The 19,081-nt window shown below is 40.5% G+C and overlaps 1 protein-coding gene across 5 annotated transcripts in view; it reads left to right on the plus strand.

The window, feature by feature from the left end:
* PLD1 (phospholipase D1) overlaps positions 1-19,081 on the plus strand; it is a 188,820-nt gene that overhangs the window by 118,605 nt on the left and 51,134 nt on the right. For all 5 annotated transcript variants that reach the window (XM_032407210.1, XM_032407211.1, XM_032407213.1 and 2 more), the window contains 4 exons: positions 4,786-4,914; positions 5,660-5,778; positions 7,518-7,631; positions 17,299-17,409. In XM_032407210.1, coding sequence (XP_032263101.1) covers positions 4,786-4,914; positions 5,660-5,778; positions 7,518-7,631; positions 17,299-17,409 — 473 coding nt within the window. The remainder of the gene's footprint in view (positions 1-4,785; positions 4,915-5,659; positions 5,779-7,517; positions 7,632-17,298; positions 17,410-19,081) is intronic.

Consider the following 19,081-nt stretch of genomic DNA (forward strand, 5'->3'; position numbering starts at 1 on the left):
AAATCTTTAAAAAAAAAAAAAAGACCATTATGAACTGGGCTCCTAGTGAACCAGTGTGGAGCATGCACGCAAGATCACTATGGGTTAATTAGAAAATTCACTAAAATCAGTTCATAATGAATGTACTGATACCATGATTATTTCTGTAGTATATATATTCAAAATATATTTTGAATATATTTCTGTAGTATATACATTCAATATTTCTCAATATATATTTCTATAGTATGTATATTCAATTTATATTTGAATATATAATATATATTTCTGTAGTATATTTCTGTAGTATATATATTCAAAATCATTTGGCCATCTTCAGGATTTTTTCTCTCAGAATGATGTTGCAAGAGGGAGAATTTCAAGTTTCAATGGCTTTGCTTGATAACTATGTTATTTTTAAATGGTTGAATTTTGTCCTCTTATATTCAACAACTGTTTGCTGATCTTACTTTTTAAGCAAGATTAAATAAATGGCTGAGAGGAGGAAATCATTTTTGCAATTTTTTTTTTCATTTTTACAGTTTAGTGAGACAGTGTTTCAACCCCAGATATCTAGTCATAAGGGATAAAGAATAGTAGGCTAAATCGTTTCTAAACTCTGTTCTCAGGGATGCAATGGTATAAGATGTATAAGACTTATTTTCTCCTGTCAGAGTTTATTATCTAATAGATAAGCATGAGTTTTAAATGTTTCACTAACCTAGTGCCTTAGTAATTCATCAGGGGGAGATACCCAACTGGCAAGAGTTACCAGTGAAACCTTGTCCACAAAAGTGTTGATACACAATTCTAAAATCCCCGTTTCAAAAATCAGAAGGTTTTTTGAAAATATAACTCATTGAGGACCTGTTTTGGAACTGGCCCTGGATATAGGCAAAAATTCAGTAGGTAGAGCCTAAGAAGGGAGAAAAATAGGCACCCTAGGTAGATTTTGTATCTTAAGGCACATATAAGGGAAATGCCAAAAGTGTTTATTTCAGCATCTCAGATGTAGGTGTGGAATGTGGTAAATACATAGAGGTCTACCATTTCTTATTCAAAATTCTAGGGGTCAGAGGTACTTCAGAAATTAGAGGATTCTGGATTTTAGAAAGGTAATGCAATACCTATACTAATGTTATGCTGCTTGCAGGGTCCTGGAAATACCCTGTAAGGAAATCATTTATATTTGTTCAGCAGCAGGTGGGATAAATAAAGATTACAATCTCTTGTCAGTTCAGGTCAGATTTTACTAACAAATGAACTGTAAGAAAACATTTGAATTTTCAGAGCTTTTGGATTTTGAGATTTTGGTTAAGGGATGCGTAAATTTGTGTATAGATTGGGTTGATGGGATAGATCTGTACCTGTATATGGAGGGCCTTGAAAATCAAGCTGCGACATTGAATTTCATCCACTAAATGTTGGAGAATCCCTGGGGGATGAGAGGTGGGGGTGGGATTTGAAGAAGAGGGGCCGTGGGGGGATGGAGGTGTTAAGGGTGGTGTTTTACTAAGTTACACTAGAGGTACAGGGAGTCTGACTAGCTTGTCCCAAGAATGAAGTAAATGGAAGAAACTTTTTTCCAAAGAAAGAATCAGCAGAATTTCATTAGGATTTGGGAAGTGGCAGTCGGGAGGTAGGCGGAGAAGACAGCAAAGAAAAGAGAGGAGCCAACGTAGATTTCGAGGTTTGAGCTTGAGTAACTATGAACAGAAAGCAGAAATCTCCAGGGAAGGCTTGATTTTGTGAGGATAATAGTGATTCTAGTGTTAAATACTTTTAAATGCAGGTGGGACAACTAGGTGAACGAGGCCAAGTGAGACATTGGAAGTGGCTGTACTTCTTAGAGACAAAGGAGAAGCCAGAGCTAGAGGGGCACATTTTGGAGAAGGTCGGGGAGAACTTTGTTTGGGAGGAGGAACTAGGAAAGAAGATCAAGAAGGGGGTTTGGAGTAATGGTGTAGGGGATGCAGCCTTGGCAGGCAGGGTCTGGGCCACTGATGGATGAGGATGGCAGAAAACTGGCACGAAAACCTATGCCAAAGACAAGGCAGGTGCATTCATGCAATCAGTTGGGAGCCAGATGCAGACTAAGGAGAAGCCCTCAGATCATTGCTGATGTAAAAAGCCTCTCTACTTGTAGGTGCTCACACACTTCTGAGCAGTAATCACAGTAACTAGGAGTCCTTGGCTCTATTGCTTTAGTATCTCATGTGTTTGGAGGAAGACCCTGATTTATTTGGAATAACTTAGGCCAAGATTATTTAGACTGAAACCAAAAACAAATTTGAATTATGAACAGGTTGGATCCAATTAGAACCAACATAATTTTCTGAGACTAGAATTTGCTTTGTTTTGTTTTTCTTATCATAACTGATTATTAGGTGAAAGTTAATTTTTAAACAAGTGTATGTATGTATTTTTAAACATATGTATGTATGTATGTAGAGCTTTAGCTTATATGTGTATTATATATATCTATTTTTTATTTTGGAATTTGACCCATTATTTATCTCATTCTTTGTTCCTGTTTTCTTTTTCTTTCTTTCTTTTTTTTTTAAATACAAAGTGCCATGCTTACTGTAAAGATTTTATAGGTGAGCAAACAGATTACCAGTACTTTGGCCTTTAGTCTTAACAGAGCAGGAAAATAAATCACTGGGAGAAGTCAATAGAATTCTGTTTTTAACATTATTTAGTTTTGTTAATAATTAACATGCTAAGGGGCACCTGGGTGGCTCAGTTGGTTGAGCGTCCAGCTCTTGGTTTGGGTTCCGGTCATGATCTCAGGGTCCTGAGATGGAGCCTGGTGTCCGGCGCCAAGCTCAGCGCAGAGTCTACTTGGGATTCTTTTTCCCTCTCCCTCTGCCCCTCCCCCTGCTCACACGTGTGTGTGTGTGTGTGTGTGTGCGCACGCACGCATGTGCATGCACACGCATGCACGTGCGCACACATTCTCTCTCTCAAATAATAAATAAATAAATAATATGTCTAAAAGAATAGCACTTTAACACATTTTTTTTTAAGAGGCTGGGAGGGGCAGAGGGAGATGAAGAGAGAAAGAATCTTAAGCAGGCTCCACACCCAGCCCAGAGCCTGACGTGGGGCTCCATCTCATGATCCTGAGATCATGACCTGAGCCAAAATCAAGAGTCTGATGCTTAACCCACTGAGCCATCCAGGCACCCCCAGACACTTTTCTTTTATAGGTAATTTCAGTAACCTTTGAAGGTTAATTATTCAGTTTAAGGTAGAATATCAGCAGTGTGTGTGGTGATTGTTTAAAAACTTGCGCTCTGCAAATACTGATTGATTGCCTACTGAATACCCGGAGCTACAGCAAGCTGCGAAGTGACACTCTGCAGCCCTGAGGAGTTTAAATACTGGTGGGGAGCATCCTTACGCGGTTGTGTCACAGAATCAGAAGCCCTGGGGGTGCAGCTGCTGATGGTTCTACAGCACTGCTAGGGGTTGCCTCACCTTCCTGGGATCTGCGAGGTAGTGGTAGGGCAGGTAACAGCTAATGTGGCTCTGGAAGGATATGAAATTGATGATGAGAGGGAGGGAAGATCATTCCAGACCGAAGGAATAATGTGCCAGCCGCTCGAAGACATAACAGACCACGCCTGTCCAAATACTGTGAGAAATATGGCGTGCCTAGCTTGGGGGAAAAAGGCTCTGGGAGGGAGGTTGGTGCCAGTTGGGAAAGAGCCTTCTGTGCACACTCAGCTTTTAGGATTTGACTCCCTGTAGGCAGCAGGTGGTCTTAAAATGCTTTTAAGCCAACAGTCTGCATTTTAGAAAGACAGTTCTGGGATGTGCGGTGGTAGGGGCCAGTCCGCTACTCTCACTGGCACGTGCTACCATGTATTCATTCAACGACTAGTTTTGCATCCAGTGTCTTATTTGTTAAGTGCCTCTTCTGTGCCAAGTGCTGCATTTGTGATGTGTAGTTCTGCTCGTCTTCCTGCTTAGTTGCCTTTGTGGTCAACATACCCCATAAATATACGAACTATTTAAGTCAAAGTGTTCACCCTTTAGTAAAACGGTCCCAGCAGAGCTCTACGTGAAACGTTGCAGTGGATTGCTGCTTTTGCGCCTATGTGATCATAAATTCTGTGTGTTGTTGTGATATTTTTTATGGATGTCATTTATGATGCTGGGAATGTAGAATGTGAGAGCCCAAGAATCTTAGATGCCATCCATCTAGGCCAAATTCTTCCTTTTATATATAAAGAATTTCTGACCCCAAAAGATGAAGCTCAGTGTCACTTAGCTTGACAATTCCAGGGCTGGAACAGGGGCTGCCTGCAGATTTGAGGTTCTTGCTTTTGAGATGCCAAAGACGAGAATTATGTACTGGGTGTGCACCATATCGGCTGAGGAGAGCCAAGGGCATGATTTCTTCATGGCCTCTGCCTCTCATGTTTCTCTGCCTGACCTGGCTTTATTGCTCTTTCATTGTCCCTCCCAGTGAGTTCTTTATTCACAGTTAGCTCTGTGATCCGTTCTTCAGTCATCTGGTAGATGGGGAAAAGAATGTTGAATTTCACTGTCAAGTGATAAGCCTGCTTACAACCCCAACTACCCACTAGTGATAAACTTGTGTACAGTGTGAAACCCTGCTAGCCCACAGCCTCAGATGGGATGAACACATGCTGCCCTAGTTCTGTGCCTTAAGGATAACAGTTCAGAATTCCCTGGGTGTTTAATGAGTGAGAGGTGAGCCTCCCCACCCCTCCCCTCCACCCCCACCCCCCCGCACCGGGGCCCACTTCAACACAGTCTCTGCTACCTTCACAGACACCAGCTCCATCCGCAGTTTGCAGACAGGCATGGGAGAGCTCCACGGGGAAACCAGGTTCTGGCATGGAAAGGACTATTGCAATTTTGTCTTCAAAGACTGGGTTCAACTGGATAAGCCTTTTGCTGGTGAGTGCCATGATCATGGGTGGCTGCTTATATTTTGTTTTTTTACTTGTCAGCATCTGAGAGAGTATGCATGCGCAGGATATACTGTCCTTTGTTCTGCTTTGTTTTGTTTTGAATATTTGGTAAAACTTTGGAGACTATGATTCAGTCATATACCTAAGAACTTTTCCTCGTAGTTACAGTAAGAAAAGAGCATGAGATATAGCTTACTGTTTGAGACCTCCAGGTTTCATCTAGGCATATTTTGGGGGTAATAATCTGTAATTCTGCAAGAGATGGTGCCCTTCCTTTGATCCTCTCCTTTTCTGCGTATCATCTTCATCTTCCAGCATGAAAATGGCACATTTTCAGATTATCACTGTGCTTATGTATTTAAGAGAAGATAGAGATGGAACTGTATACATAGCCTGAGGTTATTTCAACAGGACACAAAAAAATGTAATATTAAGTCCACAACCTTAGATAATTTACGCCAACTCGCATCTTGCCTTGCCTAGTGATTATCTCATACTAAGTGAAATGGACACATCCTGGGGGGAGGCCCATGGGGGACTGTGCGCCTCAGTGTGTATCTGTGTTTCCCTTGGCTATAAAGGTATTGTTCCACCCAAGCCAAGTAATATATGCATAGTGAACATTACCACATTTCCTTTGACGGATCATGGTCGGGGTCAGTGCTGGAATCACATGGCTCTGTCCCTGGCCGAGCAGTTAGTGATGATCTGTCCCTGGGGCACCTGGGCAGATTTCATTGACAGACACTCCACTCCCCGGATGCCATGGCATGACATCGCCTCTGCAGTCCACGGGAAGGCGGCTCGTGATGTGGCCCGTCACTTCATCCAGCGCTGGAACTTCACGAAGGTACGTGGTTGACTTTATCACGATTCAGCGCACATAAAGAGAGAGAGCCTGGAAGAGGAGAAACCTAGAGGGTTGGCAAGAAGGTACTGCGGTGACCCATCTGTTCTTGAGTGCCTGGTTGCCAGAGCACCAGGGTCGGCGGGCAGAAGGAAGAGAAGACGTTCCTGAACTCTCCCACCACAGACAATTCAGAGCACAGAGAGATAGATGCCACTTCCGGGGCCTATTGTGATCCTTTTCACATTTTGGATCCTCAGTGTTGATTAAGCATCTGGTCTGTGCTGATGGTCAGCTGGAGGGCTATTGTAAGGGGGACAGGGGCCTTGTTTGGATGAGAGAGCTCGAGCTTTCAAGTCCTCCCAGTCCTGGCATTGCGCTGGGGGGTTTACACTGGTCCAAGCTTCTGGGAGGTGGCTCTGAGCGAGGGGAGCAGTGTGAGAAGATGGGGCCATTTTCCTTTTCTTCAGACTGTGTCATATGCTTTCATTACATATGGGAATAACTTAAGTACCTACCACCCAGGTGGCATTAAGGTTCCATCTTCTTTAGTATAAATTATGACAAGGCATTAGTGTCCTTGATAATTTGGGAAAAAATTGTTTTATCAACAAGTTAGACTCTCACCTGATTTTTCATTTACATAAGCTTTTATTTATATAAACCTTATAAATTTTTAGAAATAATGGAAATATTTTTTAAAGATTTATTTATTTTAGAGAGAGAGAAGGGGGGTTGGGGAGAGGCAGAGGGAGAGGGAGAGAGAATCTCAAGCAGACTCCCCGCTGAGCACGGAGTCTGAGAAATAATGGAAATGTTTTTAACGGAAATTAAGGGAGCATGAATGAATAAATGAAGGAATATTACTTTTAACCTATCTGTGATTGGTTTTGGGATTTCCAATGCTTATATACTCTCTTCCTGGCAGGATAAACTGGTAAACCCCATAAAGCTTTTCAAAAAGTATCCAACCTTTAACTCAGAAAATGTTTTTTTGGGTATTTAAGTTAAAGAAGTAATCTGGAGACGCCTGGGTGGCTCAGTCGTTAAGCGTCTGCCTTCGGCTCAGGTCGTGATCCCAGGGTCCTGGGATCGAGTGCCTTGTCAGGCTCCCTGCTCAGCAGGAAGCCTGCTTCTCTCTCTCCCTCTGCCTGCCACTCCCCCTGCTGTATGTGCTGTCTCTCTCTGGCAAGTAAATAAAAAAATAAAATCTAAAAAAGAGAAGTAATCTGATAGGTAATTTATTTTGATATTGCTTCTAATAATTCTGATAAAATGAGAAATAACTGAAATGCACATTAATAAGAATTTATTTAACAAATTATGGTTCCTTATCATTTTCTTAGGAAGTTACTAAAATAGGATATACAGTGCTACACTGCTGTGACAAGATATCTACAACATAGTAAGAAATCAGTTTACAAAAAAATACCATTTTTTTGCCATTATATACCTCTATAACTCTAGATTGCATTTAAGCTTTCTTTAAAAATATAAAACAATACATGCCCACTGCAAAAGCTAAAAAAAAGAAGGAGAAAAGGAGTTCTCTGCCTCCGGAAAATGGAAAGAACACAAAATAAATAATCTATTGCCTCTTCAACAAGAAACTCCACTGTTAACGTTTTTCTTTTTCTTTATCAAATGAATCTGAATTTATTTTATAATCACAAAGTAGGGAGGGATGGAGCTATTTTCTCATCTGGATCTTTTTTTTTTTTACCTGTTTTTCTTTATTTTAGATTATGAAGTCAAAATATCGATCCCTTTCTTATCCTTTCCTGCTTCCCAAATCTCAAACAACAGCCCATGAGTTGAAATGTCAAGTGCCTGGGTCCGTCCAGGCCAATGTACAGGTAAGGCTAGCCTTTCTTTTTCACCAAATGCTACTGAGTAAAATTACTCTTACTGGATTAAGTGCCTAGTACATTGGCTTCAGATTTCTCAATGAGGACAACTCCAAATCAAATCTGAATAGACCTTTTAAAATTGAGTATTACATTTCCTATTTAAAGTGTGTTCCATTTATCCTCTTTTTAAAACTCTTATAAATATAATAAACACACAGTTTTACTTCCTTACCACTTGTTACCTCTGTTACTCATCTTTTATTCTACGCTGTAGCATATTCATCATTATCTTTACATGTTCATCTCTTGTTTCACCTGTATTATCAATTTCTTTAGCGACACACTCATCTCTTTTATGCTTCTGTTCCTCCCACTGTGGCTATCCTAGGGTCTTATACTTACACTTATCCTAGAGTAGGTGATGGATAATCTTCTTAGTTGAGTCACTTTATAACTGAAATATAAAGCAATCATTGTTAAGAAGTCTTTCCCTTATGAGAGGGTCTCACAGAAAGCATGTGTATTCTTAATTGATATAATCTTTTATGCATAAGTTGTAAAAACCTCAAATGCTCAAGAAATTTTGCTTTTTGTTTTTTGTTTTTTTTTTACTATGATTGTTATTATCACTGGTAGGTTGCACAATGACTCAAGAGGGTTAATCAATCTGGAATAGCTCATCTACACTTACAAAATATTTTTAAAAGTTTCTTTGTCTTCCATTCATAACATTTGCTATAAAGGGTCTGGTTTTAGTTTCCTCAAAAGTGTATTAAGTTTACAAGTAAATTAAGGATCTTTATGTCGCAAGGATTCCAATAAATGTGTTCATAATTGGAAAATGTGTAAATAAATAAATATTCTTAGGAAAAGCCAGTCAAGGAAAGGCTTGTCCTGTTATTCCTTCTGAAGTGACCCTAGCAACATGATACCCTGTTAACCAGGGATTGATACCGGGTAAGCACCAGGAATGTGGCTGAAACTTCACATCTAAGAAGCTAGTTATAGTTCAATATAATTTTAGTTCCTAATTAGCCAAATGCCTTTTAGAGGCTCTTTTAATAGAATATGGAATTTGCTTAATGAAGTCACATAATTTTACCACATCCAGTTGAAGCATCTCAGATTACATGTAGGAAAATTAAGACCCAATAGGGCTATGAGACTTGTCAAGGGTCACCAGCTGGTTGTAGGTAGAAGTGGAGCTTGAAATCCTGCTCTAGTCCATTGTTACCTCATCTCAAATATCTTGAGATCATCAGGGGCAGAACTAGGATGGGCAGCCTTTGACATTGCCTTTTGTTCAAGGTCATCCTATCAGCATCAAAAATACTGAGTAAGGGCGCCTGAGTGGCTCAGTTGGTTAAACATCCGACTCTTGATTTTGCCTCGGGTCATGATCTCAGGGTTGTGAGATCGAGCCCTGCATTGGGCATGGAGCCTGCTTAAGATTCTCTCTCTCCCTCTTCCTCTGCTCCTCCCAGCCCCACCTTAAAAAAAAAAAAAAAAAAGATTATTCAAATAAAGATCCAGCAGTCTGCTACTGACATCACTAATACAGATTTATATAATCTGGACATGGATTCTAGTGAATATGATTATGTAAATGAAATGCCTAAATCAGTTACTTTGTACTGTATACAAGCAGTATTTGTATCTAAGAAATAAAAAGACATTTCAGGCCATAGATGAAATAAGAGAGCAATCAAAGAGATAAACCACTTGAGAGAAATACCTATAGCAAATATTTAGTTATCCCAGGCTACAGGAGACAATTAATTTAAACTTAGAGGCACAGATATATGTGTGTTCATATGTCAGTTAATGAATATTTTATGAATCTGTTTAATTTTATTCTACTTGGAGGGAAAAATTACTCATGCTATAAGATAAAATAGGAACCTTCATGTTAAGAAAACAAGAGAATTTAATTTAAGATTTGAGATGGCATTAAAATTGACTCAGTGATCAACTTATCAAAGTTAGCAGATGCGAATTAAGCATCTGTTGAAAAGGAATTTCTGGGAGTTCTATATTTTTGTGATCAGCAAAGGAAGTTGTATGCTGGTGTTGCATAAACATATGTCTTCCCTTACCTGTGGGTAAAGCCCTGTTTTATATATTCTCATCCAGTTCCCTGGCATGGTAGATAGATACTCTGCATGTCCACTCTATCAAATGCCTCCCTTGAGTCACCTTCTCTGCATCACTGAATGTGGTGTTAGAGATGGGGCTGGATTCGTGATATCTCCTGATATACTTCTATGTTCATCCTCGATATGCTTGATATGCTCGGGTGGCCTGGACTCAGGAACCTCTAGAGCCAATTGATTTGAAAGGAAGTCTACCAAGACTTCCTCATTAATTCATTTATTCAGTCAACATATGTTTATTAAGTGCCATATGTTTGCACAGTGAAGTCACCAATGCATACTTGGGTGCTGAGGAAGAAGACACAAGTTCTCGGCCTCTGGAAGCCTCATTAGCTGGGGGAGAGAAAGCTGTGATGTTGAACTATTCAGTTAACAAGGCTAGGTGTGGTCCAGGACTAACTTCTAGCTTGACAGTAGGGCCCAGCACGCTGTGAGAGTCTGGCAGTGAGGACGAGAGAACTGGGTGTCTCCTGTAAGTAATAAGCCTGCCTGCTCTGTGGATGGTAGATCTGACTGCCACAGACCATTTGCTCTTGAAGAGTTGGCAGGTGAAGTTGAGATGGCTTAAGGATGCCCCAGAGTGCCGGCCTGGTTAATTTGGACCTGATCCTGGAGGCATTAGTGAACTTTGGAACTTTTTTTTTCCATGCAAGATGCAGCATGATATAGGAATGCTTTATGAAAATTAACCCAGATCAGAGTTTACAAACCTGTTTTACCTGTGAAATGCTAATAACTATGCCACAGGAGAATTTTCCATGGACAGAGAAGTTTTGGCAGATTTTCTGAGCACAGGATTTCTTAGCGCCCTTGTTATGCTGATATGTATCATGGAACCACTAAGAATGAATGTGCTGTGAGAATTTCCCAAGCCAAATGGATGGAGGGTCTCTCATTTTGTCACGCATCTGTTTCCATTTCTCTGAACAAACACACTTGGGGACCTAAAGGTTGTACATACGAAGAACTTAGACGAGAAAGAAAGTGAAAGCAAGGACACCAGTAGGGAGGCTGTGGCTGTAATTCTAGCATATACAAAGTTTGCATTTGTAAATTAGTATTCTTTTTCTTGAAGAGGACTCCCCCATAAGTGGAGAAGTGTTACTGGTAGTCAGGAGATGTTTTTCAGAACTGCCAAAATCACTCCAGTTGTGAAAACAGTGGGTACAGTGCCAAATTTTTGAAGTCAGGAAAGTCTGAGAGGACCAGAAACCGAAAAAAGAAAAGAAATCAGCATGCTTCATGTCTCCTTTTCCGTGAAGTTCTGACCACGGTGTTGTTTCACTTCACATTATTTACTGGCTCTCCACATTATGCGTCTTGTTCTAGACATTATTGTTTTCAAGTCATGAGTGAGTACGGCTTAGAGGCCCAAAGCAATAATCTAGCTGAATCCGTGGTTTTCCAGAGAAGCCAGAAGGGAGCCGGGAGATGGGACCTGGTGCATTGTAGGCAACTAGACAGAGACCATAGGGTTGGTGGTGAGAGCTAAATTAATCCATGCAACAGCACTTAGAAAGTGCACTAGTTTGGATTGTATCAGTATTAGCTTCAGTCCTCAAGCTCTCCCTAGTGTTTTCAAGAGTTTGGAACAAAGCAGTTGACATTTTTCTGGGTCGGTCACAAGGATAGTTCTGGATACAAAATCCTTATACCATATATTTGTTGAAATGGAGAGAAAGAGCATTTGACATAATAAAGTAGAGAGTAGGTAAGATTCATGTTCTTTTATTTGCAAAAAGGAACCCAGTGATTTAATTCTTTTAACACAAAAACATTGGGTCCAGTCGTCCTTGGTAATTCCAACACTAGCTGTGATGCTCAGCTATCGCAGAAGGCTTGACACAACCAGCCAGGGCGACTAGTTAGGGAGACTAGAGCCAGGGCAGGGGTGACAGAGGCTGCCCCCACCAACATGAATTTCTGCTACTAAAAAAAAAAAAAAAAAAAAAGTCATCCAAACCTGAAAGCTGACTTCAGCAACTTGCACTGGCACTTTTAAAATAATCTCGGGTGTTTCCCCTTGGAGCTGGGCATTCTCAGAAGCCTGCCAAGAACATTTAGAGAAGACAAAGCAGGAGAAAGGCTTGGGGCCGAGGGGTGGAGGAAAGATGGCTCTGAAACCACTTACGCACAGATTGTATAAAAGAACTTATTTTCTCCCGAGAAAGAACAAACTGGGTGCCCTAATGCCGTCATTGCCACGTAAGGTAAATGACCAAGACAGAGGACGTTCTGGCATGTTTATCAAGGTAAAAGACAATGCCTGATGCCAAATTAGCATCAATATGGAATCAATATAGAGAACAATCCTCTTTATTAAATTGGGCAGCTTATTGTAGAAAAGCCAGTCCTTAGACAATCATTGTTGAGAAGTCCTGCCAAATTGAGGGAAATGATTCTGCTGGAGTTACGTCTTTGATCTCTCTGTCTGTTAAAAAAATTAAACAGAAGGGACGCCTGGGTGGCTCAGTCGTTAGGCGTCTGCCTTCGGCTCAGGTCATGATCCCAGGGTCCTGGGATCCAGCCTGCATCGGGCTCCCTGCTCAGCGGGAAGCCTGCTTCTCCCTCTCCCACTCCTCCTGCTTGTGTTCCCTCTCTCGCTGTGTCTCTCTCTGTCAAATAAATAAATAAAGTCTTTTTAAAAAAAAATTAAACAGAAAAGAAACTATACAGGCGAGTGTGTGAATGACATCCGAATTGTATTAGTGGAAAAGCTTGTTCCTTACACTTGGGGAAAACGGCCACATCACTCTCTGCAGGATGTCAACGTAGGAATCAATGTAGATTTCAAAGGACCACAACATGTTTTGTGTTGTGAAAAAATAAAGTAGATAGGGAGGGGTGAAAGAAAGCCATTTAACTTCCTCTAAGGCAGTTTCCTAACATGGAGGCTGTATGCCCATTTATGGACCAGGTCTCCATGCAGTGGCATTTCTGTGCTTGCTGCTGTGGTTCTTGGAGGGAGAAGCCCCATGAACGGGGAGTGTTTACTCTCTGCCCAGCACTGCACTAAGCTTTTTGTGGATGATCTCATTCAATATTCACCAGTCTCTAAACTGGACTCCTGTGTGACCTCTTATTTTCACAGATGAGGAAAGTAAGACTTTGGGAAGTTAAAATAGCCCAGGGAGGAACAGTGAGGCTGAAGCTGGACGCTGAGCAGTCTGGCACCAGGGCCCGAGGTGGTAGCCACGAGGCAGAGGCTGTTTCTGACGAGATCTGGCTGGTTGTAACCACCAAGGGCTCCAGCAAGGCAAAGCTGCATGTCGAGATTGCCTTTTAGGATCCTCTTCTGTTGCAGCAGCTCCAAGTCCTCCCCCAACCCTCTTCTTGCTTCTTCCTGGCTCCCGAGAGCCCCCGTTTACACCTTTCTTCCTAGGACTTCTCTCCCCTTAAGTTTTATTTTCTACCTCTCCTTTCTACTTCAGCCTCAAGGTTAACTTTTCCCTATTGTTCGGGCAAAAGGATCATCCCATGTTGTGTGGTGAATGGATGACACTCAGTGGACAAAGTGGTGATTAGAAGCAAGGGCTTGATAGTATGAGGCGAATTCTTGAACTTAGTCCATTTCTTAATGCTCCTGGCCTGCTTTTCTCCTTGGACTGGAAGAATAAGGCCCAGCGGTCTGAGTGCTTCCCTTGTCTCCCAGCCCGTGCCACTGATGGGCTTCTCCGTGGAAGCCAGCTTCTGCTAGAGAGACGTATAAATGGTCCTAACAGTCTCTGGTCCACAACTGACTGATTTGGGAGTTTAGGGAAATACAAAGAAATTAAGATATGTGCTGAATTTATAGGGAAGAAAAGCAGTATAGTAAGGGAAAAGTAATTTGGGACAAATACTAAGGAAGTTTTGAAAGTTTTCCTTCAAGAAGAAATTTCTGAATTTCAATTCATATATTCAAATTGGGCCCACTGTATATAAGGGAATCGGGCTTGTGGATAAAAGAGGTTATCTTTCTGTCTGCCTGTCTATCTATCTATCTATCATCTATCTATCTATCTATCTATCTATCTATCTATCTATCTATCTATCTTTACGAAACGATTTCAACCATTCTGTACATGACTCAGTGCTTACCATGGTAAATATGGTCACTGTCTGTCACTATACAACATTATTACAATATCATTGACTCAATCCTCTATGCCATCTTTGTGATTTATTTATTTTATAACTGCAAGTTTGACCTCTTAATCCCCTTCACCTATTTTGCCTGAGAAGGCTATCTTCTAAGTTAAAAAATAGGACAGGGTACAAAGGAAAATGACAGGTTCTAGTTACAGTTTTGAGGCTAAAACATAAAATTAGAAATGTGGTTCTTTTTATATGCTTTAAAATTGTGTATTCAGACTTGAGGTTTGAAAAGTGAGGGTTAGATTTGATTCTCCATATTCTTGGGCCAGTAAGATAAGGCCCATTTCTGCATGTGTAAGCAAGGGTTTGAGGCTTGTCTGAATTCCACTGGTTTAAAACAGAAATGCAGGACAAGTTGGTCAGACCAGTTAAGAAAAAGGAGAGAGTAAATCTTAAATTTAAAACAGAAGGGAGTCAGTCACAGTGTGTTTAGCCTGTTTGGCTGTTTACAAACTTTCTAGACCATCAAGCATTTAAAGCAGTTGAGTTGATCTGTGTATCACCTCAGGGTCCCTCGTTCAAGGGTAGAGGCAGGACCAAAGGGAAATCTGTATTTTTAGTTTTTCTTGTGGTGATAGATGTTGACTAATTAGAATAATAGTAAGTAATAGAAGAGTAATACCAAGTTATTTTTTTCTGTATTACTTGAAAGATATGTTCAAATTTAATACAAAATGATGACTTTCTAAAATTAGTTTTCATTGTGAGAAAACAATAGAGTTTGGACTCAAACAATAGGATTGATAATGCTGACCCCCACCCCAGGAGGGGGGCCACCTCCCACATGCTGAGGTTTAATGGGCATCAGGCTCCCCCCACCCCCCACTCCCCCACATTGCTTATGCTCTCTTTCAGGTTCTTCTTTTGGCTTACAAATGTACTTATTTTAAACATTTAAGTGTCTCTTTAAGGGAAACATTTACCAGTATCTTTCACAGGAAAGATGGCAAATGCGTGACTTGCCTTTTCCTTCATGGAGCTGTCCGCCATCAATCTTAGCTTTCCTCCCCAGTGTGTCTCGTCCCCGGGAGCCTCTTTTTGGCATAGCTGCCCAGGAAACTACTTCAAACATCATGACTAGACTTGAAACCTATTTGGCACTCCTCCTTTATATCTTATGTTAATTAGCTTATTAAATCTTTAAATCAGGGCAAATTTGGAAAGTGAAAAAGGGAAGAAAAGTATAAGGTTTCTGGATTTGAGGGGAAGACTGAGAAGTGGCCACCAAAGGTGATATATAAACTAAGCCTGTAAGTTTTTAGAGGTAGAAATCCTATATATCAAATATCTACTATGTGCCCTATACCGTAGCTCTGTGTGTTTATTATGCCATTTGTTTCTTCACCCAGCAGCTGTGGCGCATGCTGCGTGCATGCGTGTGTGGGTGTGTGTGTGTGTGAGAGAGAGAGATCTCAGGTGTACAGTAGAGGAAACCAAGGCTCCCTGATATAAAAGTGATTTGTTGAAGGTGAAAGAGCTAGTAAGGGCAGAGCTGTAGCACAGATCTCCAGAGTTCCTATCTGTCCAGCATACTCTGCCATTCTATACATTGTTTCCAGAGTTCTGTAGAACCCGATCAGTAGATCAGTACGATCAGTACGTGTAGCAGAAAAGCAGAACCTTTTCAAGGTAGCCTGCATTTTCAGGGCTATGCCCCTCCACAACCAAATTCAACATAAATTTGAGAGGACTAACAACTGAAACTTCTATTTGTTCAGAACTTTGTCATTTCTACTGATAGACAATCATGCAGTTCCTTAGAGATGATGTGAAATCAAGATATTTTCCCAGTGTGGATCATATTTATTTAAATTTTCCTTGTGAGTTTTTTTTTGAGATATTTGATTATTGCTGCTCACAATTAAACTTTCCAATGGCATGTATTCATCTGCTAAAATTAAATAAGTGTTTTGGGAAAAGCTATTTTGTAATAAATACCTCATACTAAAGAGTAAGATTTTGAGGATAAAATCAATGATGTTAGTAAGTACTAGTTTGAATTTCATCAGTGTTATAGATGCAAATTTTAAAGTTATTGATTAGATCAAGAATTCTATGAGATCTTTTATATATAATAGACATAAAACCAATTACATACTGGATCACTTTATAGATTCCTAATAATATGGAGCCATTCTTTTGTTTTTAATTTCGGTTGACCTCATGAGAGACAGTTTCAATATTCATTTCAAATCAAGAATAGCAAATCTATTTTTATAGTGATTCTTTTGCAACGTCATGCTATTACTTAAGGAAAATCAATTAATACATATTTACTGAGCACCTACTGTCTGTCCACCATTGTACTGCAGTCATAGTTAGAATACTGGAAAAAGTGATGAACGGTTATTCTTAGTTTGCAAGGCTTGTATGTCCTCTAGTGCACCGTCCCCGGCACAGCCATAATCTCTGCTCAGCTCTGACGTGATGTGCCGTAGCTCAAATGCATCCTCTAATGTTCTCATTAGTAATAGCAAACACTTATATACCGCTTACCAGGTAGTAGGCCTCCTGCACACTTCATAGTAATTCATCTAATCCTCTCTATAACCCTATGAAATACATATTCAATTTAATAGAACAGAAATCTGAGGCACCAGGAGGTTGAGAAACTTGACCAAGATCAAAGCTACTGAGTGGTTGGGCTGAGCTTTGAACTAGGCAGTCCCGCTAAGTATCAGTGTACTTAACATATACTCAGGTATCTGAGCTGGAAGTTCTTAATGTAATCCAGGTGGGAGCAGGTGAGTGTCTGAATAGGGGGAGGCAGTATGGATGAGAAAGATGAGCAATGAGGAGGCACACCAAGAATCAGTCAGCTGATTAAAGGCAACGCCAAGATTATATATCTAAATGAACCTATTTGTGTTTTAAAATGTATTAATCTGAACACTTCCTATTTGGGGGAAAAGGAATCAGGACATTATCAAGTCAGAGCTAGGGTGACTATATCATATGGTTCAAAACAGGACACTTTGGAGAGTAAAAGTGGTACTATTAACAAATTCACCAGAACAACATTCTGATGTAATTGTGGAACCAGTATGGAAAAAGAATACCAATGGTCACCCTACTCATAGCTCCCAAAAGAGGTACTTTGGGATACTCTTTGTAGAAACTACACTTTATGATTTCCAGTTTTGAATGAAAATAATCCTGGGTGGATGAGGATATATTCAGGACTTGACTTCTAGCCAGGCTCCTTCCTTATGGATTATGTCCAAGGACCAGTGTCCCACCCACCTCCTCTCCTTGGGCCCACACATGACACCCAAGCCCCTGTAATCATTCAGTTGTGTAGAAGAAAAAGGATTGGTTTCATTTTATGACTACATCTGGCATCATTCTCAATTGTTTGCTCGTTTCCGATTGCTGCCTTGTAGTTGCTCCGCTCTGCTGCTGATTGGTCGGCTGGTATAAAGTACCATGAAGAGTCCATCCACGCTGCTTACATCCACGTGATAGAGAACAGCAAGCACTATATCTATATAGAAGTAAGTCCTGCTCATGTAAGTTAGTATGACAAGCTGCCTTCCCATAAATAGCCTCCAGGGTCCCCAGACTCAGGATCTGCTACATTAATCGGCATATGTTGAGATATGAATTCAAGTCACCTGAAATTTTACCTCCCCAACATACCTGACGTGCACTTTGCATTTTCATTAACTCAGGACTCTAGTAGGGGTCCCCCAAGTTCTTGTTATTAAAGTGTGTCAACTCACTGTAATATTATTAGCCAGAAATACCACAACAGGACTGAGTAAGTTTTTATTTGTCTTGAGTTGGAGGGTATAAGTGTGAGGCGTGTGCTGTTTCAGGAGAGCACACACAAGGGTAAGTTGCTAAAGTGGAGACCACTGGATGCCACTGGTTTGGCATCATTGGAATAGGGGGCGTGCAGGGAAAGGAACGTGGAAAAGGAAGATGTGAGAATATTGAGGGCAAGTACCACCTCCTTCAATCCTGTACAAATCATTGTTCATTTTAAAGCTTGGTCAGATCCCAGAGTTCGTGTTCGGAGAAGAGGAGAAAACCTAGGGACACTGCATTTAGTTTGGGAACCTTAATTGAACTTCAGAGTAGATACAAAGCTAGCTCAGAGCACGTGGAAAATCCTGAAAAAAATTAGAAGGCACAATTTGTACAAATAAATCAGAGCACATCTCCCTTCTTTATTTTCATCTTGTCTTTCTCATTGAATTTTTTTAAATGTGTGGAGGGAGAAAACCTGGAGAAAACCATCCCAGCCCTATGTTCCTTCCCCACCCCTCCTCCATACAGTGACTAATCACGAAGGGCAGGTAGGAAAGCATTAGAGCTTTGTTCATTTCACAGGCCTGGAGAAAGAGAAGCTGATTTTAAAAATTAGCAGGCTACATGCATTACAGTGTCCTAGATGGGACTACACAACAGAAAAAGGACTCTGAATATCGGAGTCTGGAGCTTTGCAGTACTAATACAATTAGTATTATTAATTACATCAGTTATACAATCCACAATAGAAGATGTTAACAGCTGCCTCATCCATTACCCAGAGTCCTTTTGCTTTATCTCTTTTTAATAGCATTAAGTCAGCCTTTCTAATGAGTGCTACCACAGTGCTAAGTGAGGTCCGTAATGCCATGTGGATACACATGGCTGTGGGCACAACCCTGGTTGTTATACCTCTAGCCGAGCTAAGTGGTTGGCGTCTACCCTGCTCTGCCCAGAAAAGGAGAACCAGGCCGTGACATGTGGCCAGTGAGTGCTTACAGCCGCTGAGGAATGCAAAGCTTCTCTGTAATAGGAATTCAGAAAAACAAACATGGTTTGGTTGCCACTGAAATTTTTATTGTTTGATGCCTTAAGGGAAAACACATTCTCAAATGAGTTCCCGCAGAGTGTCTCCTGGTTTGTCTTATGGAGGCAGTTTAAAGATTTATACTTAAGTATATAAACATGTAAACTAGTAAAAATGATGATGTTGCAAAGGGATAGAATCATAGTTTGAGTCATTGCTTCTATGTCTCTTTAGCAAAAGATTAGCAAAGATTACTTTTTGATGATTATACTTATAAATTGCAGGTGTATTATAACAATGTATTTAAGTATGTAATAGTGATAATATTTGTACCTAATTACTAACATTCCTTTATGCAGCAACTAAATCTTTTATACCATTATGAT

The sequence above is a fragment of the Phoca vitulina genome, unplaced genomic scaffold (genome assembly GCF_004348235.1).
Source record: "Phoca vitulina isolate PV1807 unplaced genomic scaffold, GSC_HSeal_1.0 scaffold8, whole genome shotgun sequence".
Taxonomy (NCBI): Eukaryota; Metazoa; Chordata; class Mammalia; order Carnivora; family Phocidae; genus Phoca; species Phoca vitulina.